The sequence below is a fragment of the Atractosteus spatula genome, chromosome 7 (assembly GCF_055471065.1).
Source record: "Atractosteus spatula isolate fAtrSpa1 chromosome 7, fAtrSpa1.hap1, whole genome shotgun sequence".
NCBI lineage: Eukaryota > Metazoa > Chordata > Actinopteri > Semionotiformes > Lepisosteidae > Atractosteus > Atractosteus spatula.
Window position 1 is genome coordinate 911012 of NC_142712.1, and position 27783 is coordinate 938794.

General features: G+C 38.2%; 1 protein-coding gene across 1 annotated transcript in view; it reads left to right on the forward strand.

Annotated features, from left to right (window-relative positions):
• The window catches only part of acer3 (alkaline ceramidase 3), a 28847-nt gene extending 3752 nt beyond the window's left edge, over positions 1-25095 (forward strand). Inside the window, exons 2-11 of the mRNA XM_088922405.1 lie at positions 1198-1308; positions 5287-5339; positions 7496-7548; positions 11596-11677; positions 12183-12218; positions 19981-20039; positions 20159-20260; positions 20583-20687; positions 21005-21050; positions 21334-25095. Coding sequence (XP_088778531.1) covers positions 1198-1308; positions 5287-5339; positions 7496-7548; positions 11596-11677; positions 12183-12218; positions 19981-20039; positions 20159-20260; positions 20583-20687; positions 21005-21050; positions 21334-21387 — 701 coding nt within the window. The 3' untranslated portion in view covers positions 21388-25095. The remainder of the gene's footprint in view (positions 1-1197; positions 1309-5286; positions 5340-7495; positions 7549-11595; positions 11678-12182; positions 12219-19980; positions 20040-20158; positions 20261-20582; positions 20688-21004; positions 21051-21333) is intronic.
• Positions 25096-27783: the final 2688 nt, after the last annotated feature.

The window sequence follows — 27783 nt, forward strand, 5'->3', positions numbered from 1 at the left end:
GGTAAAATGGAAATAATTCCACAGTGCCCTCAAGATAAATTCATATCCACTATAAAATAGGAACAAAAAACATAAAGAATGAGTTATGGAAAAGGTAGTCTGTTAAACTAAAAATACTGTTGTACAGTAATTGTTCAGAGTCCTCTATGTCGTAACTGAATTCCAGAGAAATCACAAGGTTCATATTTATTCACACCTCTAATTATTCCTTTAAATAAAATCCAGCAGTAACATTCTTGAGGCTTTGCTAAGAGAGAATCCACAAAAAACAGAAGCTACCAATTTCAGGTTTTTGTTATGACAGTGCTGGACACTGCCATTCAGAGGCGCCTGCTCTGTGGCAGGGACATGGTCAGCTTGCAGAGAATAACCCTCTGCTGTGGTGCACCACAGAAAGAGGTGAGAACAGAACTGTGTCTTGTAGGAGGTTTAACACTGAACCATTCAAAGGGACAAAGAACAGAAAAGCTTGTATTTTACTGCATGAAACAGTGGATTAGTTTGTATAAATTAAAATTAATTTCTGGACTTGGATAAATGGGATATAATGTGGTGGTAACACAAGTTCATTTTTAAGTTTAAATGTGTGTCTATATGAAACTGTCTTTTTAATTTTAGTTTATTCGATTTATTTAGTTAAGTAATTATGAATAGTGCAAAGGAGTTTCTGTGTTCAGTAAAACTGATACTTTGGAAGGAAGCCAAAATGGAGAGACTGCAGTAGTTTTGTCTTCTGTGTAAAGCATTCTTTGTTTTTACCCTGGGAATAATGCTTAAATCTTCTGAACATCAGCAAATTAACACAATGTTGGCTATCATGCAGAGGGTTTGATAGCTGTCCGAAAAGGGGATTATTGCACAGTGAAGAGTGAATAAAATGTTCGTGTTGTAAGCATATAGTTAAGAAATAAAAGGCATTTAATAGGCACTCTGATAATTAGAGATAATTGGAGAACTTGTTTTTCTGCTGTTTTATTTAGAAATAGTTGCTTGATACAGATGATTAATTCTACTTCAAATAAAAAAAACAACTCTCCTGTTTCTGTTTACACAGTAAACTAGCTTTTGGGGTTACATTTATAACTCACTAAGACAGCATTCAAATGTTCTGGTTTCACGAGGCCTCTTTGTTAGTTCACTGGATAAAATGTGTGCTGTGTTATTAGTCTGAATGCCCTCTGCCCTCTCTCTCTACAGGGAATACTGTGAGTAACCTGATCATGATACTACCTCCGATCTATGGTGCCATACAGACTGTCAGAGATGGCCTTGAGATCCGTTACGTTTTTGCGTATTTGGGTCTCACAGGTAAGCATGTTTCTTTCCACCATTGATTTTTCTGATGGAAACATGTGCACTTTTCTGTATGTGTATATTTGCCTTTAAATACATATGGAGTTAAGTGGCATTTGTCTTCATTCTAGCTTAAGTACTTAGAAGACTTGTGTCTGGTCAGTAACTTTACTGTTAATGGTGTCTTCTATTTAGTTGCACGACTAGTTTTACTTATCCAAAAACAGGACACAAAGAGTCTGGCAGTTAAAACAGTTAAAAAACGTTTTCTAGGGGTATTTATCTCATTGCTTGAAAGGCTGTGAAATGTTGCTTCTTTTTTAAAGCGGAGTGGAACAGGAAAGAGTGAAACTTCATCTAAATGTAGGTGTTTAAAAATCATAAGCAAGAACATGTAAAGTGAAAAAATAAGTAAAAAATGTAAAGTGTGTTTCCTTTGTACATGTACATTTTAACGATAAATCCACAAATTGTAAGACTTTAGAAAAGGGCATGAAGGTGCAGATATTTTAAATAAACTTGGCTTGAAGGTGGTTTCAGAACAAACAACAGTAAGAAAAACAGAAATGGGAAACCAGAACTGGGGTTTTAAGCGTTCCTCCTTATTACCATTGGGATTAAAGTGTGTTAATCTGTGTTTGATTATATGAATAGTTGCAGTTAACAGTAACACAGCACAATGTACAGTAAACTAGCTACTGGCAAAGAGCAGTCAATGTCATGCTCCAAAATTAAAGATCCTTAGCAGTATTTGGAAATATAGCCATATACTTCTAGTCACAATTTAACAGTAATAATACAAGCACTATATTAACAAGTCTGTTAAATGTGACCTGCTCTTTTCAGCCATGAATTTGATGTTCTTTTTTAGAAAGTAGTAGTATGAATGCTAAGAATATGGTTCTGAAAAACATTGCGAGGATGTGTGAAATTGCTTTTTTTAATAATGCCAAAAGACTAGTTAAACATGAGGCAGGAGGACTTGCTGATGTATGAACTATTAATAGAGAGTGTCTTTGTCAGTGAGGTCACCAGCTCGCCTTTATCATTTCACTTACAAAGTAATGGAATCATTGCAATAGGTAACATGAAAGATTTGTTTTTCCTGCAGATTGAATCTCCTTTTTATAACCTTGAAAAAATTCTTCTACTATGGTCAAAAAGTGAAAATTATTGCCTGTGAGTTTTTATTTTATTTTGCTGTGTGTATGAGGAATTTCACAAAGCTTTGAAAGAGAAGAAAATGGAATAAATCAGAATTACTGTTCTGTATAGTAGTGGAAGTAACACTGAGGATTAATCTCAGGATTAATATCCGTGTTTCCTTATTGTGGCACTTTATTTTACAAATTCCAAAAATATATAAATGCACGTTGACCTTGAGATTTAATTTGTAGTTTACTGCCCACAGGCAGTGCTCTTAGTTTAAATGGCTGAAGTGTTTTGTGTATCTGCAAAGTGCCAAGTATTCCTGATTTTAGATTGGCTTTTTAAGGCAATTCCCACTTCTGTTTGGAAGGAAATTCAAGTCGCTGCGGGGAGGGCAATGTTATTAGTAGTTTTTTTATCTTTTCCAGTATTTACAGAAACAGTGTGTAGCTGGGGCCATTGACTTTCTGTGCCCTTGAAATGCAGTAGTTTTAACACATCTGATGACTACATCGAGTTATACACGTGAACAGGCAGTGTCACTTGGCAGCCATTAAACATCTTTCATGTCAGATTGCTTTATTTGTTTGCAGCATGACATATACTTCAAATTAAGTTAGGTAATTTCTTCAAGGTTTCTGTTACTATTTGGCAGTCTTGGTTTCACATATGACAGTTGTCTAAAGGGTGTGTTGGATGCAGATTGATTCTAAAGAGCTCCACCCTGCTGTTAAGAATGATTTTTGCTTATTCTTCTCTTGAATTTGAATTTTGTTCTGATGAGAACTTTGGCCTATAGTAAAATTTTAAGTGTTTAATGTTCTTGTTTTTATTCCATCCTACACCTTAACTACTTTTATAATCATTGAAGTAGATCAAGATTAATTAATGTCTTAATCATGTGCTAATTCAGAGATGCTCTAAAATCTACAGGAACCGAGTGCTCAAGAGCTAGGTTGCTTACCCCTGACATAAAGGCTGTGCATAGAAAATTTGCTGTTTGTGAAGTCTGTCTTAATTTTAATAAATTTACTTCTGTAGCAGCCCCTGCAAGACCTTCTAAAGGCATTGCCTTTTTTTGCTATTATAAGCAGAATAGATCAACCATCATTCAAGATAAATAGCACAAACTCAGTCACCCTTTTCAGTAATTTCCAGATGTATTTCCATACTAGAAATACATATTAGTATCTGACAACCATAACAATTTTTCTTTGAACTTATCAGTCTCAATTCCGCTACGTATCTAGGTCTTTACGTTCTCTAGAAGCCCTGCAGGACTTGTGACCTTCTCAGGTTTACGCTTGGGTTTGATAAGTAGTTTTTCTGTTCCTGCCCAGTGCCCGATCACCTTGCAGTGCTGCTTAACACTAATATGTTTAAACGACACCTGTGTGTTCCAGGTTGTCAATTGCAGCTTCCTGTAGCTCTTGCTCTGTGTTGCACTATTCTTGTTTTTGGTTCTGAGTTTGGTAATGAAACACCTTAACTCATGTTTAATAAGGGCACCTATTAAGCAAATAAAAGGCTTTGCTTAAGTACTGTACAGATGAACTGATTCTGCCATGCTAAACAGGAACATTGCCTGTTATCTCTTTGGCATCCCACCCAGCATCCTGTTCTGCATTAGCTTCTGGGTTGTCCTGACTCCTGTCAGAAACGGGCATCCCTGTAGGACTAAGTGGATGAATCTTTATTCTGCCATAAGTATTTATGTCAACATTTATCAATAACATTTTTTCACTTGGTCAGCCCTAAGAATGGTATAAAGCTGAAGGGTTGTGCTCATGAAACATCCTTCACCTAAAATTGCAGTGCAGCTATTGCCAGGTGCCTAGTGAGAAGCTGATAGCAGTTGAACAGGCCTCGTGTTCCAGCGTCATTGAGTTCTGTTTGTACTGTACGTGTCGACTCCCTGTGCACTGAAACCTTGGCACCATGCCATCTGCCTTTATCACAGCTCCACAGCTAATAGATCATGGCCTGCATGTGTTTAAATCTGTTCTGCAGTCAAGCTGCAGTGTATGGAAATTGTCTGGTTTTCTAAACATTTTCCATAAATTTGAAAATGTACTCTGTCAGATACTTTAACCTTAGATGACGTACTCCAAAAGTTTTATTTGGTGTGGCGCAATATTTGAATATGTTACTGAGCTGTTCAACAGAAGTTTTGAAATTAAAATACAGGAAGAAATGAAAAAGGCAAATCGATCTATTGTACTTTGTCTCCTTAAGGGTTCAACATAAAAGTGTAACATACTATGTTGACTTTTTCTGCCCATAATTCAAATTAAATTTACTTTTAATCCCAAAATGGGGCAATTCAATAAGGCATATTCAGTTTTCTGTCCTGAATCCTTATTATTTAATTCTATTACATGTTTGTTCTGAACTTTTAAGTACTTGAAGAATTGAGCTTTGTTATTTTTAATGATTTTTGCCTGACCCCAGTGTAACCTAGAATAAAACAAATCCTTTTGTACAATCCATGAAGAGTTGTACATTCAGACAAACCCATATTAGTCAGTGAGGAAAGAAGTACGTCATGCTTACATAAAGTACTTCCTAGCGTCATGTAAGCATGATGTAATTTACAGTATGCTAGACTTTCGCTCACTTGCTATGTTAAAAAAACAATTTATACTGAATGTGTTCGCACGCGTGTAATTTTAATGGTACTGTGCTATGCTTTTAATTTATTGTGATTTGTATAGTATAAAGTATTCGCGTGTCAAATGTACATATACATACAGGATGTATTAACCATGATACACTGGTGTCACCAGCTGTCCTTGGCTTGTTGCTTGTGCCTGGTGTTTAGTGACATTTCTCATCTGTTTTCAGCGGTTGGTATTGGCTCTTGGTGCTTCCACATGACACTGCAGTATGAAATGCAGGTGAGGTGCTTTTCTGTTTGTTTTACAACTCAAAGGTGTGCAATCCAGCAGTTTTCCATGATGGAAATTTAGGTCCAATTGTCTGACCTGAAGATCAGCAGTATATGTGTAATGAATACTTGCTGTACTGCTACAATATAGCACTATATTCCCATAGATCGACAAGCTGCAATGCCCTCATGGTCTCCCCTCCTGGATGCCCCTGGGCACTGTCAGTGTCCTGTCACTGCAGGCATGTGCTGGTCTGATTCTTTCAGCTCTGCTCCCTTGTTCTCGAGCAGCAGGATCTTCTCTCTGTTCTACTGTCTTCAACATGTGTTAGCTCTCTTGCATGCTTTTGTTCACACTTTTATCACTCTGTGGCTTACAGTGCCGTATATAGACAAATGCAAACTTCCTTACTTAGAAACAGGTAAAAACTAAATCTAAAAATTTAAGACCTCCAGCCTTTTTGTGTGACGGATCCGGAACTGTTTTTCTTGTTTTAATATATGTTAATGTTTTAATTCCGTTGTCGCATCCTTTTTTGTCACGGAAGAGCATGTGACAAGTGCTGTCATGCATTCTTTCTGAGGGATTAAAGCCTTCCTTGTAATTGAAATCGAGGGCCAATGCTTACAAGACTTTTTTTTAATAGCATTGAGTAACTCCCTGAATTTACAAGGGTGTGTACATCCTCTTTATCATTAATGTTATGTTACAAATCATCAAACTTTGTCAGACGTAGCTGCTTCAAGAACATCAGTAAATATTTAGATAAATACCAACTGTATCCATGCTGTTTCTTTGGTGGAGCTCCTTTTCCAATGTTTCTTACTACATGAGTGGAATGCTGTTACTCATTTCAGTGTTTTTTTTAATTCCGTCCTCTGCTGTTGTGTGAGCTCTGTTATATAGCACTCCAAATTTCTGGGACCTGTTTGAATATGAATACTGTATATTTATTTTTGCATGATCAAAATTCTTTGCCTCATTTGTAACTTTTCATGCTGAAGTTTTAGTTTCTGTCAGATTATTTGAAATTTGGATGGTTTCTTGCTGGTGTCATAGATTTTGGTCTTACTTTTAATTCACTCACAGTAGGTGTATCTACAAGGGATGCCACTGCATATTCACTTTATTAATGAAATGAACAGAGGAACAGAATTGATTTAGATAACTAGAAAGAATATGAATCTAATGATCGGTGATAGATCATTCTTCCAGTAGAGGAGTTATCTGCGCTAAATTCTTATGAGTGAGGCAAGGGAGCTGGTGATATCCATTGAACCTGGCCTATAATGCTTAATGCAAGCATCCAGCTCTTCATGACTTTCATTACCCCTGTTACTGTATATGTTCTAAATCAATCAAATCAAAATAATTGGACTAACTACCTCCTCTGGCCTCTTTAATCAGTCCTCAGCAGTTTTAAAGTGAAAGATGTGGAGATGCAGCCCTTGAGAGCCAGAGTTCAGCACTGAGTCTGCTCAGTATTCTGTTGCTTCCCCTGTGTGTAGCTGTCTTATTGATCTGGGTCTTGACCATCACGATAACACTAAAATACCCAGAGTTCTAGATCAGATAAAGGACACAAAGGCTTTTGTTAAGGGGAAACCCAACTCTAATGCTAGTGGATTTTTCTTTCAGAACTACCTTAAGAGTAACTGTTTCTCTGGCATTTAACTGTCCTGGCAGTTGAATGTAAATACTGTATATACAGTATACACATGGTGCCCAAAGAAGGCTCCATAGCCAAAATGTTGTTTTCTTTCTTCTCTTTTCAGCATGGAATAAACTTATTACTTGTTCATATATATTTACATGCATGCATATGTAGTTTGTTTTGGTTTAGATGTCACTAATTTCCAGACCCTTATCAAAACTGCCATGAAACTTATATTTGTTATTAGAGTTAGAAGATTATCATAGGCTTCAGAAGAGTTGGCTTGCAACTTTATACTTCTGTCATCGTTAAAGGACTGTCAAAAAACAAAGTCTTTGACCTCATGTTTCATTGGAACCACCACCTGTTAGAAATTAAACTGCAAATCTTAAATAAGTCATCCTTTTCTTTATTTGTTTTCAGAAAAGATGTGTCTTTATGATCAGCTTCACTACATAGCTCACACATTTAAAGCATTCTGCTTTTTGTCCCCCACCTCTCTCCTGTTTAGTTACTGGATGAGTTACCAATGATCTACAGCTGCTGTGTATTTGTCTACTGCCTGTAAGTGTTTTCTGTCCTTCCAATAATATAATTCATGTTCAGATTCTGCCGCAGTTTTCTCAGTTTCAGATTCCACTCAAATATGTTAAGGTGGAAGTTTGGAATTTTATCAGACAGAAGATTTTGAGAATCAAATTTACAGATTTTGATTGTTCTGTATTAAAATGCAGTCTGGCTTATCTGTTTGAGACTGAAAAAGCTTTCCCTCTTATTACTTGAACAACCTATGGATTAGTGGTGGGCATTGTTGAATTGAAGATTTAGTTGCTGTAGGAGAAGCTTTTTTTCAGACTGCAGAATATAGTTCAAAACATTTGTTTCTACAGAATTTGGAATAATATGAATTAGACCAGGCAGATGTTTTAGGTTTCTTCATTCTGCTGCAGTCTTCAATTGATGCTGTATCATTGGAAATAAGAGCCACATATAGTCAATTATTTTATGTTGTTTTTTTCTCTTTCAGTCACAGTTCACTGTATAGGCTACACTCTTGACTATGTCCGGACCTTACGATAAGTCCTGGATCTGAGTTTATAGCCTAGGTCAATTGCTTGCCAACTCCAAATGAAGAACTTTTAAACCGAGTTATTCAGGGGTCTGTTCTTAAGGGACATAAGCACTCTTGTTATGAGATGAAAGGCTTTGCCAAACAGAATCAAGGCTCCTGAATTTGCTGCTGTGGTAAATGTCCTAAACATTCACAGTTATCGTAAAGGCCAGTGTGGTGTTTGTAAGCTGTTGTGAGAAGTGATTTGGGAGATGCTGTACTGTTCATGGAACGAAGGAGCACCCTTCCAGACACCTGCAGGACCAGATCTATATGAACGTGCTCACTGTGTGCATTGTTTGCTCAGTGTGGGCACCTCTGATGGCTCTCTTCCCCATTGGGGTTGGCGTATAAATGGGTGGGGCTGAACTGAATTAAATATCAACATTTTAAGATGAAGAAAAAATAAGTTGTGACAACTGCAGTGTTCGCAGTGGGGGAACCCCCCTGCTTTAAATATCAATTTAAAGCCTCAGCGCTGTGTAGCTCTTATTTCATGCAGTTTGTCAGAGCTCAAGACAAGAGTGTCCCACAGTGTGCCTGGGAGGCTCCCCAGGTGTGAAGGAACCTGACGTGACTGTCTGGTGAGTCCAAGTTAGAGGCATGCCATGCGTTTGGTGCAGTCACCTCAGGAATACTCCATTCTTTCAGAGCTATCAAGTGCTCAGGACAAGAGCCAGATTTGCACTGACAGTTGTGTTCTGCAGTTGATTTGCTAATTATGCTGCTCAGTATTGTGATTTCCAAGGGACATTTATTTTGTGCCATGTAACAAAAATCTTTCATCTCAGTAGGAACTTCTCAGCCATCCTTCAGTTGTATCGCACTGACAGCTGTAATTTTTTTAGTTCAAGATTAAAGGTGTAATTAGCTGTAATAAGTCAGTGCCACTCTAAAGTGTTTTCCTGCTTTGGCTGAGGATGACCGTGCTGTGATAGATTTTTTCCACTGTTACACATGACCAGTACCATACTGCTTAGTGGCCATATTTAGGTTGACAGATTTATTCAAGATAGGCAGTGATGCAATGCAAGGCATCTAATTCACAAACTGTAATTGAAGAGCTTCTGCAACAAGGCTGAGGCACTACCAGTTCCTTACATATAGAGTCACCCGGTAATGTGTATTGAGTTTCATAGGTGTTAAAACTGTCTGGATGATATCTTTGAGATTAAAGATGCAGCTAATATCGTTAATGCTGTTGTTGTTACATTTTTGGTCAGCAGGTGATGTGTGTATGCCTTATCTGTTCAAGTCATTTTAATAATTTTGATGTTGTATTTGTCTTCTGATACCCTTTAACTAATGTTTGTTAGTCTTAGCAGCTGTTACTTTTAAGAATATGGACTTGACTGTTACCAGTGACATTTGGGACTATGAATTCGGCTGCTGAAAATCAAATGATTCATCTAATTTTTCTTCACTCTCTTTTTTGTGGAGAGTGCACTGTGTGAAGGGTATGTTCTCATACCCTGTGTACTACGTTATGGAGTTAGTCCCTATTCTCCTGTGTACTTTTTGTCCAGGGGCCATTATGGGCATCTTGTTTTGGGAATGTGCAGATGTAGTTAACATCTGGAAAGAGATTTCTTCTTCTTTTGTCCACTTGTCCTAAGCAAGGATGTTCCTTGCTCCCCCCATTTTTTGAAACGATAGCTTGGATCTTGGCCCCTGACAGCAGTGCGAGTAGGTTTGAACTGAGCTAAAAGATCTGGAGCCTGTGAGCAGGAGCCTGGAGTGGAGGCTCTGGGGGGCTGCTGCAGTCAGATCGGTGCTGCGCAGAGCCCCCTTCACGCGGGACTGAGTGTTTGCTCTGGGGTTCCCTGAGTGGAAACTTGGAGGGGGCACTGCTGGGGGGGTGGTCACTGTGTCTTAAAATGTGAAACTAATAATAACTGGATCACAAAATAGAGTCTAAGCCTTTTCTAGTTGTTCTGGTTTTCATTTTTTCCGTGTTGTTGCAGCAGGGCTTTCTGCCTCTTTGGCAGTGTGGGTTTCTCTTGTGTACTGTTTGGTTGAAGTATTGGTTGCAAGATGAGACTGCCACGTGATGCGACAGTTCAGCTGCGAAACACAAAAGGCACATTGTTCTCCACTGTCTTTATTCCATGCTTGTTATGAAAGCCACACTGGCAGTGAAGTTTCACGGCATTGTTTTCCTGCTTATAAATTCATTGTCCATATTTGTATTCATAATAAAGCTTCACAGCTTTAATGGATTTACATCAAAAAGTACACGAATAGTTATAGAGCTGTCAAACATGGTTGGCTCCATGATGTCTGAAAACCTTGGAGACACATATAGAATGTGTTTTGGAATCTGTTTATCATTTGTATTTTGGTCTTTTTAACAGTTTTTGACAGCATAGATCTGTAAGCTGTTTCTGTGTACCAGGAGATTTCTATATTGATGTTATTTGATAATGGCAGAGAAAAAAATCAGTTGCTAAATTTTCTGTGTCACTTGTGTATGATTTTAGTACATGTCGGGTGAAACATAAAGAACATAAGAAAGGTTACCAACAAGACCCATCTAACTCATTGAGGAGCTAATTGATCCAAAATAAACCAGGGTATCGGTGTCAGCAACGTGTGTGGGTTGCACGTTGCAGACTCCCATAGCCGTTTGTAAAGTTAGAGATGAACTCTACCAACTGCACTTCAGGAGATCTTATGTCATTATATAATGAATGTGAGCTGCAAACTATCTTTCCCTCAAAGAAGTGTTCTTATAGTGACAAGAAAGAGGGGTACCTACGGTGACTGATTCAGGCGCATTGTGCCCTGGGCATGCTGTGGACACTTACCTGACTGAGGAGAGACACTGGCTTGCGAGTGTCTCCTGAATCAATAGGCAGACATGACTTTCCTTAATTTATTGATTCTAGTACCCTCCATCCACTCTGATCTTGGTTATCCAATACACTGTAGCTACCTCTAACAGAGAGTCAGCGTGCACAAGTGAAGTAAAAAGATGGATAAATAAAATGTTGGTAGCTAAATGAGACAGTTCATGGTACAGTATAGTTATTATTGGGAGCTCAGCTCTGTGAAGGTTGGACTGATTCTGAACTACAGAGAGTAAAGTTTGATTTTTTTTCCTTGCATTTTCTCTTATAAGTCCCAGTGATAAGCCATCACATTTTTTTAGATTTCACTAGTGAAAATGTAACACACGTTTGCGTACATGCATCTGTTGCTGTGTTTTTAATGCATCTGCGCATTGCTGGGTGAGATTTAAATAGATGTTAGAATGACAGTCAAGCCAGTTTTTAATGTTCATTAAGACTATCTTCACTGAAAGATTGTCATTACTGTAGTTCTGATGGCAAATGGCCAAGCCACTCATTCAAATGAGCTGTTTCAGAATTGGTCACTTTCAGACACTTTTAAGATTTGCATGTCTCTTTGTCCTATTGCTTGGAATTTTGTTAGCAGCTTAAATTTTTATTTTTTTATAATGATAATTGAGGATTAATGTTAACTCTTTACCATTTCAGATATGAATGTTTCAAGCAGAAGAGCTCAATGAATTATTTTCCCATTGTCCTCCTGCTGGTCTTCAGTGTTTTAGTGACTGTGGTAGGTTCACTTTGAATTGCTTTTGAGTCGGAGGAACAGAAACTGATGCTGCTGCTGAAAAATTGTCAGCGTTCATCATTCTGAAACTATAGAATTTGGGTTACTGTTTAAGGAGTCGGTTCATATCTGCTTTTTCAAACCCCTGTCAACTACTTCAATTTTCCCGAAATTCTCTCCACTGATGACTCCACTGACTGCTTTTCCTGTGGAGAGATTTTTCAAGGAGAAAAAAAATAAATCTCTCTTTTGTTGAGAGATGCCTTTCAGAAGCCCCTTGACAACTCCATTTCTGTTTATTTTGATACAAAGTTAGCACAGGAATACACATAGGAACTTCCTGTTGGCAAACCTTAATCGTCAGGAATATGTTCTATGTGTGAATCCTAAAATGTAAAATGTAACGTTTTAGGATGATAATCTAACATAATAAATAATGGTTATGTGCAGTATGTGTAATGTGTATAAAAGTGACACGTGTTAACACGCATGTGACTTTATATTGCAGGTATACTTACAATGGAAGGAGCCAGTGTTTCACCAGGTTAGTATGTTAATTAGGGATCACTGGGTGTGCTTTTCCCCCTTACTTTTTGGTGTAATGGATGCATAGGTTTCGGCTGCGTGATGGTGGTGGTCAGTAGTGGAGAAGGATGTCTGAGACCCGCAGGGAGCTCTTCAGTGGTCGGGGCTGGACAGGGGCATGGCCTCCTGTACTCGCACGCGCTGACAGCAGCTGCTGATGAGCCCACACTGCCGCAGAATATAAACAAAAGAGTATGCTTTTTTAAAAAAAGCACTGCATCAGTGCCCATGAAAGGCAGACTGCTTAATATCATCTACCACAGAAGACTGCACTGTGGCATGGCGTAATTACGTACATCCACTGCTGATAACGGTATGTGCTTCTTTTGTATTGACAGACATCTGCTGCATACTTTGACAAGTGCAAAAATAACTTGAAAAATAGAAAAAAATGAAAAATAAAAAAGTGAAGATGTGTCCTTTCTGTTTCTGTTGCCTTTCAAACACATTGGCCGTTTTTCTCAGATTGCACAAACCACCTTCTGCTGTGTGTTTAATTCTTCACTGGCATTGTAACTGGCTGTTTTTACTTTGCCCCTCGTGAAAACAGTGATGAAAACAGCAGTCCCCCTTTGCACTTCTTTCTGTGTCAGGAAATCACTGCAATACAAGTCCTTCCGCTGTCTCTGAGGCTGGCCTACTGACAAAATCAGACGTTTTTCTCATTTTAATACGTCACATCACAGTCCAAACTTGTATTGCATGTATTTCAGAAATGTACATGAATGTCATCAGCTTGTTCCACAAAGTTTTTTTGGGGGGGGGGATGGGATGTCAGGTTTCCGTTTTGACATGGACAACAAATGAGTGATTAGAGATATACCAGTGAAGCAAAATATACTCAAAAGTTACAAATAATGGTTTATTTTTCCACTAAAAAAGCTAGTATGCTAATTATGATGACTCGAGGACCTAAAAAGATTTGTCAGTTTTGCAGGGTTTCACTGACAAAAATCTGTAGGAATTCTTAGGTTTACCCTAAGAAGGTAGGTATTGAAGTCTTAGCTTTGCCCATTTCTGCCTTTTGTATAAATGCCTACATTTTCTTGTTTTCCTGTCTGCTTAAAACATTTTTATGGAGGAAAACTGTTCCATTCCTTAGAATATGCAATTAAAAATTAAAGAGACAAGTTTCTATATTCAATTGTTTTTGTCAGGAGGGGAAACTTTTTAAATATGAAATCTCGTAAGATAAACTGTCACTGGAGGTAAATGCTACAGAGGGTGTGTGGTAGGCAGGAGACATTGTTCCCTGCCATCATCTTAGTGCTGCTTTTCTCTTCTCTGCAGAGAACATGTCAATGCGCTGCTTTGTTTTGCTGGTACTTCTGATGGTTGTTTAGACTGCAAGCTCTGCATACCATTCTACATAGTGTCATGCAGAGTGCACTTCGAGTACTGAAAGCATCCATTTATTTATATGTATAAATCGTCTTGGTTTAGATGCTTGGAAACAATATATTCCGAAATATACATATAAAAATTAGTATTTTATTCCATCTTGAGCAAAAATTGATGATCCCGGATTAGCATCTGGAACTAGATTAGAAGATAGTGAACAGAGGTAATGTGTGAGGTTTTGGTTGAGTGTTGTCTGCATAAGGAGGCTGGTTTTGTTTATTTGAAAGTCTCTAGTCCTCCTATTCCTAAGGACCGGTAGGGAGTCCTGACAGGCTCCCCACCCCTCTTCCTCCTGGTCTAATCTTCTCCAGCTGTGTGAAACAGGCTCAGTTTTGTCTTAACAGCTGTGCTCCATTCAGAGAGATGAGATTTCAAAAGCTAGCATCACATTTTGTAGTGGTGGACGTGATTGGTTATAAAATAGCAGGGAAAAGTTTAATATCCCCTGGGAGCACATAGTCTTTCCATGTTCTCCCCCAACATCTGCTCTCCATCAGGAGCTCTTGTCAGAGGATCTGTGACTCAAGTTGCCAGCTACAGGAAATACCCAGTAATGCTCAGGTTAACAGCTCAGGGGCTTGTTCTCCTTTGGAATACTCAGTTGTGGCGAATGAATGTGGTAATCTCTGATGTTCCCAAGTTTTTGCTGAGGTTTGTCTGTGAGTAATCAGGGCCTGCTGGTAGCCCACGCTTTCTGTGCGTCAGTAGGCTTTAACCATGTACTGAAAAAGTATAGTTTTTTTTAATTGTAAGACATCTAATTTAGATGAAATCTTTACACTTTCAAATTAAGTTTTGAGTTTTGTATTTGTTAATATTCTGTAACATTTACTGGAGATTTTGTTGTTTCTATTGACTTGATGAGCTAAGATTCGCAGCATAGGACTAGTTTTTGCAAATGCCCTGGACAATGAGTGAGCTCTTGTTCCTGTGACCATGTATGAGCTTTCACCCTGAGGATTTTACTCATTCTTGTTAAAGAAGTATAAGCGTTTGGTCATAATAGTTTAGGGGCCCGTTATTTGTTAGATTATTGTAAAGTTTGATATATATATATACAGTTATTGTTTTGTATTGTTGTCTTTGCCAGTTTCCTTTGTAATTATCTCTCTTGGATTGCCCAATTGAAAGAGCACTTAATCCCTGAAAAACCAATCCCTATAACGTAGTTTGTTGTAGTTTGGTTGTAGTAGCTCTTCATTTTTACCTGCAGCTTGCTGAAACCTGTCCTGTCACCTATAAGTAACACTGGACCAAGTGTTGGGCATTTGTAAGATAAATTAGGGATGCTAGTGATGAGAAAAGTATTTGTAATTGAAAACACTAATGCTTAGCTATCATAATCCAGGCTGAGGTGTTGAGGAACTGCAAAGGAGAAAAGCTACTGCCTTTCAGAGCAGGAAAGAGGCCATGGGCTGAACAAATGGCTTTGTCTTGAAGGTAGTTTCAGGTATTATTGCACGGCTCTCTCCTTCGTCCTGCAACATCAAACGAAACATTTTCATGTGGAAAGTTTTGAAAATGCTTAAATTCTTCATTACTGCTTCCTTAAAAAGGAAGCGTTCAGTACATTCAGTATTTTGCAGTGAATCAGGTCTCGCCAGCAGTAACGGGATACCATTATGGCACCTTCTAGCCTGCCGGTTGGTCTGTTATCCATCCATGCATGTTAACACACACTGAGAAGAATATATCCATTGTGACCATTTCAGCTGTCTCTTGTTGGGAGAAATTAATTGATGACAAAGTGATATTAAGGATGTCATTTAATGGTCAAACTGCTAGGAGATTTTAATAAAAATTTCAAATCAATGGACGAATGACAGGGTAAAGTGGTAGCTTTTCAATGAAACTTCCTTAAACATTGATATGCCCTGATTTCTTCTTTCTTATCTCCCATTTTCCTGCTGTGTTTTACACAGCCTGTACAGATTCCATCACTTTTTTAGTCTTGCTGAGTTACACAGGTAGGCCTGCCACAGTCTTCATGTTGGCTCCGTCTTCACAGGGCTGGTGTCTCAATAGCGAATTGATGTTTATGTTGTGAACATGCTGTCCCTGTGAACAAGTGCAGCTGTGCTGTGGGTCTGTGTGGTGATTCCCATAGTGCGAAACAGCTGCTTTCTTCAGCTCACATGAAGAGGCTGGAAGTGTGGAAGCAGATCTCATTTTTGGAAATTGTTTTTTCGTGTAGCCTTTTTGCAGTCTCTTTCGTTTCTCTTTCATGCATTTTAAAGATCTGTTTTAATTTGGAAAATATCTATTGTGTGCTGCACAAAAGACATTTGGTTTCTGAAACTTACAAATGGAACTGTTTTTTGCTTTGTCTTTATTAAACAAATGTAATATTGTTTAGTCACTCTTCAATTATCTATTAGGACTTTTTAGCCACAAAACATTGCTTTTTCTATTTAAAGTCTCCTTAATTAGACATTGCTAAATTAATGGTTTCTGGGGCATTTCTTCTTTTGATCCCTTAACACTTTGGGGATCTTATTTTTAAGGGCACTTGATTGTTAATTTGGATGCTGCATGGCCATCACCAAAATGTCCAGTAATTTGGATCCGTTTCGGTAGTAATATTATGCATTAATTCTAACAGTGCAAGTGCTGGCACTATAAAAAGTGCCCAGAGAAATACAGAATGCCTTATTTTAGGATAACTGCATATAAAAAAATCACAGTTTTATTCATTGTTTAAAAACATGACTAAGGTTCTATCCTGTCTTGCCTTCATTGGTTTGGTCCACTGGAGGAGATTTGCACAAATACATTTATCTCACAGTTTCAGTGCACATCAGGTTGAATATTATTCATGCAAACGGTGTGAAAGAGACTTGAACCATAAACTCCTCAGGTAATAAAAAGTTAAGGTGATTGAGATGTTAATGGTGTTATAATAACCCTTTATGCTGTTTATAGTAATTGAGCATTAACTTGGCACCCCCTGGTGGCTAGTTGTTGTAATTACACAATTAATTTGATTCCACTGCAAAGAAACCACCTAAAACAATTAGCAGATAGCAATTTACATTTTTGTTTTTTTGTAGTTAATCTATATATATAATAAGTACTGTTGTATTTTAATAAAGTGTTCAGCTTTTGTACTTCACTGTGGTGGAATCGATGTATCTGGGCTTAGGCCATCTGTTGATGACATTGTAAAAATGTATCCTCTGCTTTAAACATAGCTTGATCCTTCATACTCAATACTTGATGCTGAATTTCCACTGCCTGGTAAAAGTTTGTCTTTGTACTATGGTATACATTTTCAGAATTATGGCAAGAACTGGCTCTCAAGAAGAAGGGCTGTTTTTTTTTCTTAAGTGGACAGATTTATGGAATAAAGGTGAATATAAGTTAATTTGTTGAACCTATAAAATACTTCTGCCACCTATACTGAAATCCAGAGTGAAAGCTTGTTGAAAAATATATTGATAAATGCATCAAATTAGTCATTTCTTGTCTCAGCATATTACCAAATGCACAGTATGTGCTGAGTGTTAAGATAGACACTCTACAAATCTTCAGGTTTAAGTAAAAAAATGGAAATCTACTGTGGTTTATTGGAACTTTATGGAAAAAAGATAAAGTGGGGATATGAAAGCATTTTCATTTATAATATAGGCTAAAATGCAAAAGGGGTGTTCTGAGAAAGATTGTTGAATACATAGAACTAAATAGTGGCGAGAACACTTTTCAAACTCAAACTCACTTCTCACGGCTCGTCTTGGAGGTTTAGAAGAGTGTTGGGTTCCAGTGTCCTTACAACAGCTGCAGTCCCTTATATAGCTGGTGCTGCTGCAGCTGGTATTACTTTGAACATAGTGCTGGTCTGCCTGGCATCTGTGCTTTTCTGCTAAATTTAAAGAGCAGTGGTTTTTCTAAACCCAATTATAGATTATAAGGTATTAGTATAGCCTGCATTTAATCTTAATGTTATTGTGTGCAGTAACTCTTCTTTAGACTTTTGTGTACATTATTTGGCCTTTGTAAATACTATTTTGTAGTGCCCTTTCTACAGCTGAAGTATTTGTTTTCAAAAGCTATATGATGTTAAGGACTGTGTAGGTATTAAAATAATATAAAACATTTACCTGTGTAGTATTTGCAATATATGTTGTATTTATCAGAAGCATACTGTTTTTAATTACTTTGAGCAAATGACATTTTTATTTAGTATGACCCAAAGCTCTGATTGTATTTCTCATAGAAAAACATAAACAGTGCCTTAGAGCATTCATTTCTTCAAATGCATTTCCTTGCCCTTTTCTGCACCATGCTTTTTGCAAATGGAAATTAGATGTCTGACAAATTGTGATGCCTGTTTACATTTCAGACTTGATAGACTTCTGAATTGTTATGGAAGGTTTTGGCTTGCTTTTACTAAACAAACTTTAAATGTGCTATTTTTCTTTAATGCCATTCTTCAACTCCACAGCCTAAAATGGCATATTTAAATAGTATGAATAATGAGAAGGATCTATAACTCTTTGTGCCCTGTAAAACCTTGAAAAGCTGTAATAGTTACTTATTGGTAATACAAGGGGTTTGTGAGAATTGATCTACTTTTGAAAATTGGACTTGATTGATTATAAATTCCATCCTAGAAATTGATAAGAAAATACCACTTTTCTGTAATCACCTATTTTCCCCTGACTGTAATTTGTAGTTATGTACATGTCAGATCAATACAAATGTGCTACGCACCACAGTGCTGACAGAATATTGCAATTATGATGTATTCCTGTGGGAGCTGCTTCTTTTTATATGTGTAACCTGATGCAGGTTAATGCAGAAATAATATAAAGGAATTTTGCCAAAGTGCATCTTTTCTAGCCTGCTTCTGTAGCTTGAGCTCATTTTTAATTTCATTCAGTGCCAGCTGACATTCTGGTGTGTGTTCAGTATATGTGGAAATAAACAATAGAAATTCAAAAGTAAACCTTTCTTCTTTTAAAGTTTAAAATGTAAATTCTTCTTAGCTAAGATGTAACTTCAGACTCGTAATCTGAAAATCAAGTGATCATGTTGTAGCAAGGGTCAGCTGTGATTGCTTCACTACCTTTTGGCCACTGTGATGCATTTTAAACACCTGATGATAAACTGAATGCCAGAAAAATGGGCTTTAAACAGGAGCCAGTTTGTGCATACGTAACTAAATATATTCGTTTTCACCCACTGCGACTGAATTTGCAGAGAGAATGAATGAGGAGGGTACCAATAAAAACAAAAATTTGTGCTGTGAAGCCTTATTAAAGTAAAGAAAGACGCTACAAGGCTTATCTCAGTTTGTGTTGTGCAGCGGCAGTTCAAGGCTGTGCCTAAGATGTACATTGATTTTTATATTTAAATATTGCAGAAAATTTCACTCATTGCAAAAATGTCAAAATATCATAGTGTTTTATGTTACCAAAAACAATTAAAACCAACATTTAGCTTTATAAAGCTTCTAAAAACAATATAAAGTTTTAGTACTGTTTTCCGTGCAGTAAAGCATTATGTACAGTACAATACAGGTCTGCAGACCACCCTACCTGACCTTTAAGCTTTATAAACCTGCACAGTACATACAGCTTTAGCCTTCCACCTATTTTAAGACACTGATGTCATGACAATGATTCAGGATGACAAAGAGAGCAATTTTACTAGGGAAGTGGAAATGCATGTATTTTTTAATTGGCAGAATCAAGTGAATTAATTTCAAAATCTGCAGTCACCCTGTAATCCTACAATTTGTAACAGAGCCAGCACAAATACTAACACTGAGTAACTGACAGGATCACTGAACGATTCTGAGACTTAATTACATTTTTTTTTCAAATCTCTTTCCTGCTACATTAAATAAGTGTTTTATTTGAATGAAGTGAATTGCCCAGGTAGAAAATTTTAATTTGATCACCCACTGTTCTGAAGAAAATTACTCTGCAGCTTGAAGCAAGCTAGTCGGAAACCTGGGCTCAGAAGAGCAAGGCATATCAGTGGGACAGCAAAGTGGGTTTTTGCTTTGTGGTATGCAGGAGCAGAAAAGATACACAGCTATGCAGATCTTTTAAAGGAGCAAATACAAAGTCAGTGTCTTAACATGGAACAGTGTGTTCAACCACTGACATTCACTAGAAGAGAGGAAGTGGAGAATGAACCTGATTAGTATCTGCTGCTCCTAGTGAATTCTAGGTTAGCAAGATACATCAGCCTGTACCAGTCCCTTAGAAACATGACTTAAATATTTTGTACTTTAAAGGAAATTTTTTTTTTATTATTGAGCATTAAAGTTGCTAGATTTATGAATGCAGATTTCTGTATCTGTTTTCACCCAGGTGATGTATGGTATACTGGTGGCATGCCTAGTTCTGCGATCTGTATTCATCGTTACATGGTAAGTATCAGACTGATGGTGTAAAGCGTATTGTTAAAATTGTATACATTTTAATGCATTTCTTAATTACTTAAGGTGCCATAACATATAATCCCAAATATTTATTATCCTGCTGTCAGGGTGTACCCTTGGCTCAGACCACTGTCCTACACATCCCTGAGTGTGTTCATGATGGGATTTGTACTGTGGAACATAGACAACATCTTCTGTGATACCCTGAGGTAAGAAACCATTTGCTGAATAGAATTACAGGACTTCAAAAAGTGAAATGAGTTTTTCTGCAGTAAGATCTTTAATAATGTGCTTGGTTTGGAATCAAGCTGTGCAGTTCTTCACTCTTGTGTACAAAAGTGTGTCGTATGTCACCAATAACAGCAGTTGCTGAAACAGGTTTGCGGCCAGAAAGCAACCAGAAAAACCTCCCACTTAAGCACCTTCAGAATCATGCTGGTTGAATTCACTGATTCACTTGTTCTTTTTGTTATTGCTGTATTGACTGGCTAAGAGCGTCCAGTTTATATCGCACGTGTCCTTCTCCTCCAGGGAAGCTCGTCAGCGGCTCCCTGCTGTTGTCGGTGCAGTCACCCAGTTTCACGCCTGGTGGCACATTCTGACAGGCCTGGGGTCCTACCTGCACATTCTTTTTAGGTAAGAATTTCCTACCAGCGGTCAGTAGATGGTTACTGGAGTTACTGGAGTAATACTGTATATCCGTCATGCTAAAGAGCAATCAGAAGAGTAGTATGGTATACAGACAGTGACAGTATGGTCATAATTTGTTGATCTGGCATCAAACCTTTTTGCCGTGAGGATAGCTGTAAAATAGTGTGCAGTTGTGGTAACCGAATATGCTAAAGAATGCGGAGATCACTGTTCTGTATAGCTGAGTACTGAGAGATATATTTTTTCCATTCTTTAAGAATGTGTTAAACTGCAATTCAGTTTGCTTTCCTACCTCTTCACAGCCTCCATACTCGAACAACCTACCTCAAGCACAGGCCAAATGTAAAGGTACGTTTATTCTCTTTTCTTTTTATGAAAAATAAGGAAACAAGTACAAAAGGTATATGGAAAAATGGATCGCCCTCCCGAATGGACGCTGCATTTTAGAAGTGCATGGTGTCATGCCACTCCTGCGCTGTAAAATGAGTTCTTTTTACATGTCTGGCTGCAAGGTGCTGTACTGATGGAAGCAGTGCATGCCTGAATGCAATAAAATCTGTAAGTGCTGCTTAGTTCAAGTACGGTTTTGAAGTGAAGACCCTACTGACCTGACCACTGGCTTTGTTCGCAGTTCATATGTGGAGTGTGGCCTGTGATCCGAGTGGAGCCTCCCAAGAAGAAGTGAGGGGGAAGGGAAAGTGAGGACCAAGCCTGTGGCAAACACACGCTCCAGAGCCAGGCAATAGGAAGGCATCCCAGTTACAACTGATTCCAGTGGCTGGAGGCCAGGAGTTTCCCATCTCTTGATTTGAAGGGATACTTGAATTTCCACGAGCGCAAGATTTAGCATTTAGTATGGATAACAGGGAATGGTTTGGTTTTATTTTTATGGTTTCTTCTGGGGGTAAACATTTAGTCAAATGATATGGTGAAGATTGTGTTTATAAACACACACTTGAGTGTATATTTATAATTATGGCTGCAGTTTACAAGGCAGAAATAGCTATGTATTTAAGAGCTAAAGATGGCTTTGACTCTTTTCTGTTAAAACCACTGTAATACCAAGAGAAAACACAAATTTGATAATAAACCAGTCCTGCAGTATTGCAACATTTCATTACGAAAGGAGTTCATCAGATGCTACATTGTAACTACAACATAGTGATTACTTGGTGATTAATAGTAGTTACATAGCTCTTTATGTCCAGTAACCTTAATTGTTGACAGAATCATGTTAGTGGAGAGGGAAAGAATCTTTGAGCTGGTCACAAAACTGGAGGTGGCTTTCACTTTATAAACAACTGTTGTTTGTTGGATGATTTTTTCAAAAATGGCCCTGTAGGTAAATGCCATACAAGGGTATCGTAGTGCATACTTTACTGAGGCCAGCCTACAGACATGAATACGATAAAACTGCAAACTGGTGATCGAAAATGTAATCAAGGTTCTTGATTAGAACCTGCTAATCAAGAATGTGACGGGTTTAAGATTTGTGCTTTTTTCCCTAACGCATGGTAGGTTATGGAAGTTTGACTCTGAGGTGCTCAAGGGCCTGTGATATTATTAGTCTGGTTCAGCGGCGCTGAAGAGCATAAAACAGCAGGCTGACTTTTTTTTACTTTATCGAACAAACATTCATCTCAATAGGAACATTGCTACAAAGTGCAAGTGATTATACCTTTCATTGTTTGTCAGCAGATTAATACTAGGAAGGGGTGCTTTTTAAAAAAGTCCAGTTAACATTACCTTCATATCTGCTCTGTGCAAAATGACTACACAGACTATTCTGTATGTGTGTATCACGTGTTATTGTCCAATAAGGGGCTTAAAAAAGCTAATAAGTAAACTGGAAAGAGTGGTAAGATAATACCTACAGTACATACTATTGCTTTTCTTGCTTTCTAACACGTAGTTTCAGGAGTATGTGTACCCGTGTGCTAAATTGTATTAACTGGATTACATTTCAAACTTAGTACACATTTTCAAACATTTCTGTTGGGTATATATTATTTGGAACATGCCCATCAGATAATGGGAAATAAAACCAGCTGGTTTTTCACTTGCTCCCAAGTTTTCATTGCATACTGCAGGTTTTTATATCTAGTGTAGGGCTGCCTTTATTCTGGCAGGAATTAGATTGTTTTTTCCAGATATTTCAAAGTAAATGGATGTATCTTTATGTGATCCTGACATATGTCCTTAGTGTTTTTTTGTTTATATTATTATTTTTCACACACAGCATTATTTAAAACCTTTGGGTTGAATATGCAGTTAGTTACCGGTATAGTATGCCTGAACTGGCTTTAATCCAGTCTTTTAATGATCAGGGATTGCTCGATTGTCTTGTTCAGTCCGAGGCTCAGCTGACTGTTTTCTTCAGAAGCCAAGCACCTGTGCAAAGACTGTGGGTTCTTTGCTAAACAAAATGATATTTTTTATACAAGTTTTTTAGTCATGGGATTTATACCATCTGTGTTTGGATAAATAATAGATTTATTAATTCTTTATTGATTAAAGCAGTTCAGTAAGTGTAAAGTATCAACTTGATTCTCTTTAATGACAACAGAAAAACCAAACCTTTATACAAAATTGAAAAGTAAACTAACCACGTTGAAGAAGCTGCTTCCAATCCAGTTTCTCTGCAGCAGAGTCATTGGTGGATATTTAGTGGTTAGTGCATTTTACCTATTCCATACACTTGCATGTACTCGAGGTAAGAAAGTGGGTGAATTCCAGTGTTTATAACCGTGTATCCTTTAACAGCAGCTGGTACAGGCCTGTGAACCCTTGTGCATGCTATTACATTGGTAAAAGAGTCAGGCACAGGTCCCTGTGTGGGTAGTTATCAGGGATAGGTCACAGCTCTTTTGAGCAGTTTCACTAGAGAACTGTGTTCCCACAGTTGTCCAATGAACAGTGTTAATGAAATATGTACCGCAGTCTCCCCAGCAGGGCAGTAGGGACCATGGTCCTCAGCATGTGCAGCAGGGACATTGGCTCAAAAGGAATAGGTTTCTTGTTGGCATGTTTAAAGAGGAGTTCAGTTCTCACTTCTAAATTATGTATTTTTATAAAAAATTACAGCTGCAAAAGATTTTAAGAGCCCCAACTCATCTTGGTGAGAGCAGTTTTCCAAGAGAGCAACTCTAAACTACTTTTTTCAACCAGTCTTGTTTTTCAAATTAGCCCGAACTGTCATTTCAAACTGAAACACCTCCTGCTGCTTTTCTTACTGTGTCAAACTGGACCTCTGACCCTGTTGTGTTTTGGGGAAAAATGTTCCAGCACACCACAGAATAATCCAGTCAGCAACAGAAGCATTTTTATGTCAAAAAGCACCATAATATTAGAACTTCATTTTGCTTCAAATGGCTGTTTCATTGGAGCAGTAAATATTTGTCCACAGTATCTGAAAGGCCTTTCGTATAGTTCTACTGTACTTTACCTGTGCTGGTGAACCAATGAAAATAATTGATCTCATTAGATAATTGGTTAATTCGAGTCTTATTTTCTGTTTTTTGCATTTGAATTGTGAAGCGGTGTTTTAAGGATAGACTGTTGTTCAATCTTCTGCCGGATACTACTTTGAAATACTAAACTAAGAATGTTAAATAGATGCTGCTGGTTGGGGAAAATGACATTGTACTGATGTTGAGTGTGCCTTAACTTTTGAACTACGACTGTAATCCATGTTGCCTTGAATTTTATTGTTTCATTTTTTTAATGTATAATAAAACACAACAGGTAAACAGAGCAAAATTACTTGGATTATATCTACATAGAAATACAGAGATCATTGTCCAAATCTGTACTATAGTGTGTATCACATGTAGACAATTGCAGCAGTATTCAAGTCCTGTATACGTTGTTGTGCCAATGGTACAGAAAGATTAAACACATTCTGTGATGGTCAGACCTATAGTATTGTTGCTTTCTCTGTCTTGTTTTTGAACTTATGCTCAATTTTTGTTAAATCATATCATTCCCAGGAAATTTTTACAGTTTTGTTTTAGAGGCTATGAAAAGTGCTAGACTTGGGTATGGGTTTTTTTATTTTTAATATTGAATATTATGAACAAGGAGCAGTAATGTGAAACAATATCATGAAAAGGGAGTACATATAATAAATTATAAAAACATCTGCTTTGGTACTGGATACAATGCTTGTCAAACTGGAAGTTACCTTAACATGCTGAAATGAATGGAAAATTCTCTACATGTTAATGCACTGATCTGTATGGTTTTATACAGTCATGTATTTTGTGAAGACATTCTGTTATACTTACATAATGTGTCTTATGTAACCAGTTTTTTATGTATTAACATTGTATTAAATTGCATTTGTACTATGTAGATTTAATTTAATTGGTGCATTATAAAGGGTTGTATTGTGGATATTGATTGTTTACTTCATTTAAACCTTCGAGTTTTTAGATCTCCAGTTTTCTCCTACTCTGAAAGTTTCTGCTACTTTGCGTGGCTGAGCAGACTCCAGACAGCTCCATCTAACAACCTTTTGGGCTGATGCCTCTGGAGTTCACTGTCCAAATCCAAGGGACTGCAGATGACAACAGTTTCAAATGTGATTTAACACAGTTAAAGGACGTGTAAAGGCTTTTATTGAGTAATTACGTCTTGCTCTGATTGTCACTTCAGGGCAGTCACAAACGAGCGGGGCAGGCCCACACTCCTGTTTAGTGGGTAGAGCCGATTGATCCAGGATCTCATCCTGCAGTTTCTCCCGTGAAGCTGTCGTAGGCTGGATGGCTTGTTCCACTCTCCCACGCTTTCCACTTTATTTTTTTGCTTGCAGATTGTGTGTGCTGCTGTGCATACAGAATTGTGCCATTGCAGATCTATATGCAGAAGAGCAATTCACATGTCACTGAATTCACGTTTATTGGGACAGTATTTCAGTGTCCGAGAGAGCATGCCAAAGTATTAGGAAATCGATGAAACACTGAAGAGTTTATTTTTATAATCAATTAACCAGTTCATTTGTTTAATGCTTTTATATAATGGTCTGTTATTCTGGCCTGAGGACCCCGTGCCTGCTGGATTCTGTGCCAGCTGAGCTCTGTTACATAAATGGACGTTTAACTGGTCTAATTGGAATAATTATTGCTCTTTGTTTTTCACTCTTACTATATTGGAGGTTGCCTTTTAACTTATGAGTTTTATAAGTAACTTTAGACCTCCAAGTTCTGAGTAGAAATAAAGACATAAAAAAGTTCCAGTCGGGTAGCTTGTTAGTTCGCCTGTATTGGCCTGTTCAATGAATCTTGGATGTCGTGGCTGTGTTGGTACGGAGTTCATTTTTCTGTCCACCAGAGGGCAGTATAACAAAACGATTTGCGTGAAGTCGCGTCATTGAACTGAAGCGCGGTCTGTGGTTTATATGTGCATGACCCCCATTCCGTTGTTTAAATTTTGTGACGTTTTAATTGCGCAAACTTGTTAACCTGTGAAACATCCCCATGCTTCGACTATTTAGAGTCTAGTTAGAATTTTCATCTTAATCTTTTTAAGAACAGAAAGCTATAAGCCAGAAGAAGCAGTGTGCGTCATTGTGCCTGTTTGATTTCTAGGGAACAATCCAGCTGTTTTTGAAGGTTTCTAGGGACCTGGCTTTAGTACCACTCTGTACCTCTTGCTCTTGCCGCTGAGTACAAAATAACTCATTTTGCAACTTTCTCACTCTTTCAGGATTTTGAAGACTTCTCCCCCTCTACGTTCCAGCATGAAAACCTGTTCCTTTCCAGCTCACACTCCGACACAGCTCCCCACTCAAACCGTTTGGAGGGTTTGTCTTCACACCCTGGACATAGCCCTTGCGCTGGCTTCTCTCCAGCCCTGAGTGTTCTGTATTCCTCCCCACAGTGTAGGCTGTCCTTCCTATGAGTGTGTCCTCCGTGATGAAGTATGTCGGAGGCAAGATCGTTGTTGGAAATCAGGACAAGCAGTGGGCCTAATATAGACCCTGCCCTGGGTGCTCAGTGAACACCCTGTGTATAATATTCATTCCAAATCCCGGCCCTTTCTTCTCATCGTCTTGATGCTCTGCAGCTCCTCCTGGGTGAAGGCCCGTGGAGACCCAGCTGGGCTGTGCACAGGCGCCGATGTGCACAGCTTTCTGACCAGGTGGCCCAGCCTGTGTGCGGCTACTCAGGTGATGTGACACACAAACCATGTTTTCACCTTTCTGTCTCTAGGTCCTGCTGCTGCCAGATATCTGGGGATCACTGACTTACTAGCAACAGAACAAGCTAGACAGGCCAGTTAGCCTCCATCTGCTCGTAACATCCCCTGTGGTATCTTTGTGCTACCCTAGTGAAACCCTGACGTTCACCCTTTTAAATCTTGGTACTTTACGTTTTCTATGGGTTGCCAGTAAGACCAGAGTAAATCTCCCCGAGGGCTGTGTTGTACTGTTCTTGTCAGTCTAGCTCAGTACTGTACATAGACAGTGGAATAATACCAGCATTTCCAGAATACACTTTTATCGGGGCATAACTGGATTTCTATGGACAGCTGTCACAGATGAGGAATGTTTTCTGCTGATCACTAAATTAATAATCTGCATAAGCAATTTACATGAAATGGGTGCTTGCTTTCAATGGGTTCTTTAGCCTCATTTCTGAACTCAAAAGGTTAGGGAGAAACCTCCTCCTCATTATGATGAAATTCTAAGAACTGCAAAAGGTCTGTTTTTTGTTTAATTATTCAAACCATAATTTTGTCGATAAACTTAAGTCTGTAGCAGTCTCTTGGTCCCGGTGCTGTGCTGTGGGGTCTGTGCTGGGTTGTGTGGTCAAGAGCTTCAGTGTTTTGATGCTAGCTTGTGTTGCAGACTCCCGAGAAGAAAAATGCTTTGCTTGTTCAAGCCTTCATGCCACACAACAAGTAAAGAGAAGTCATTCCAACCACCTCTGGGGACAAATTATTTGGGATCTCAACGGTTGCTCTTTCTCGGTGTGTTTTTCCTTTAAAATGCCTTACAGAGTTTGCTGAAATCACAAAGGGGACGCTCACCAGGATCAATTAAAATAACACACTGGTGAGGCACATTAGCCTGTGAGGC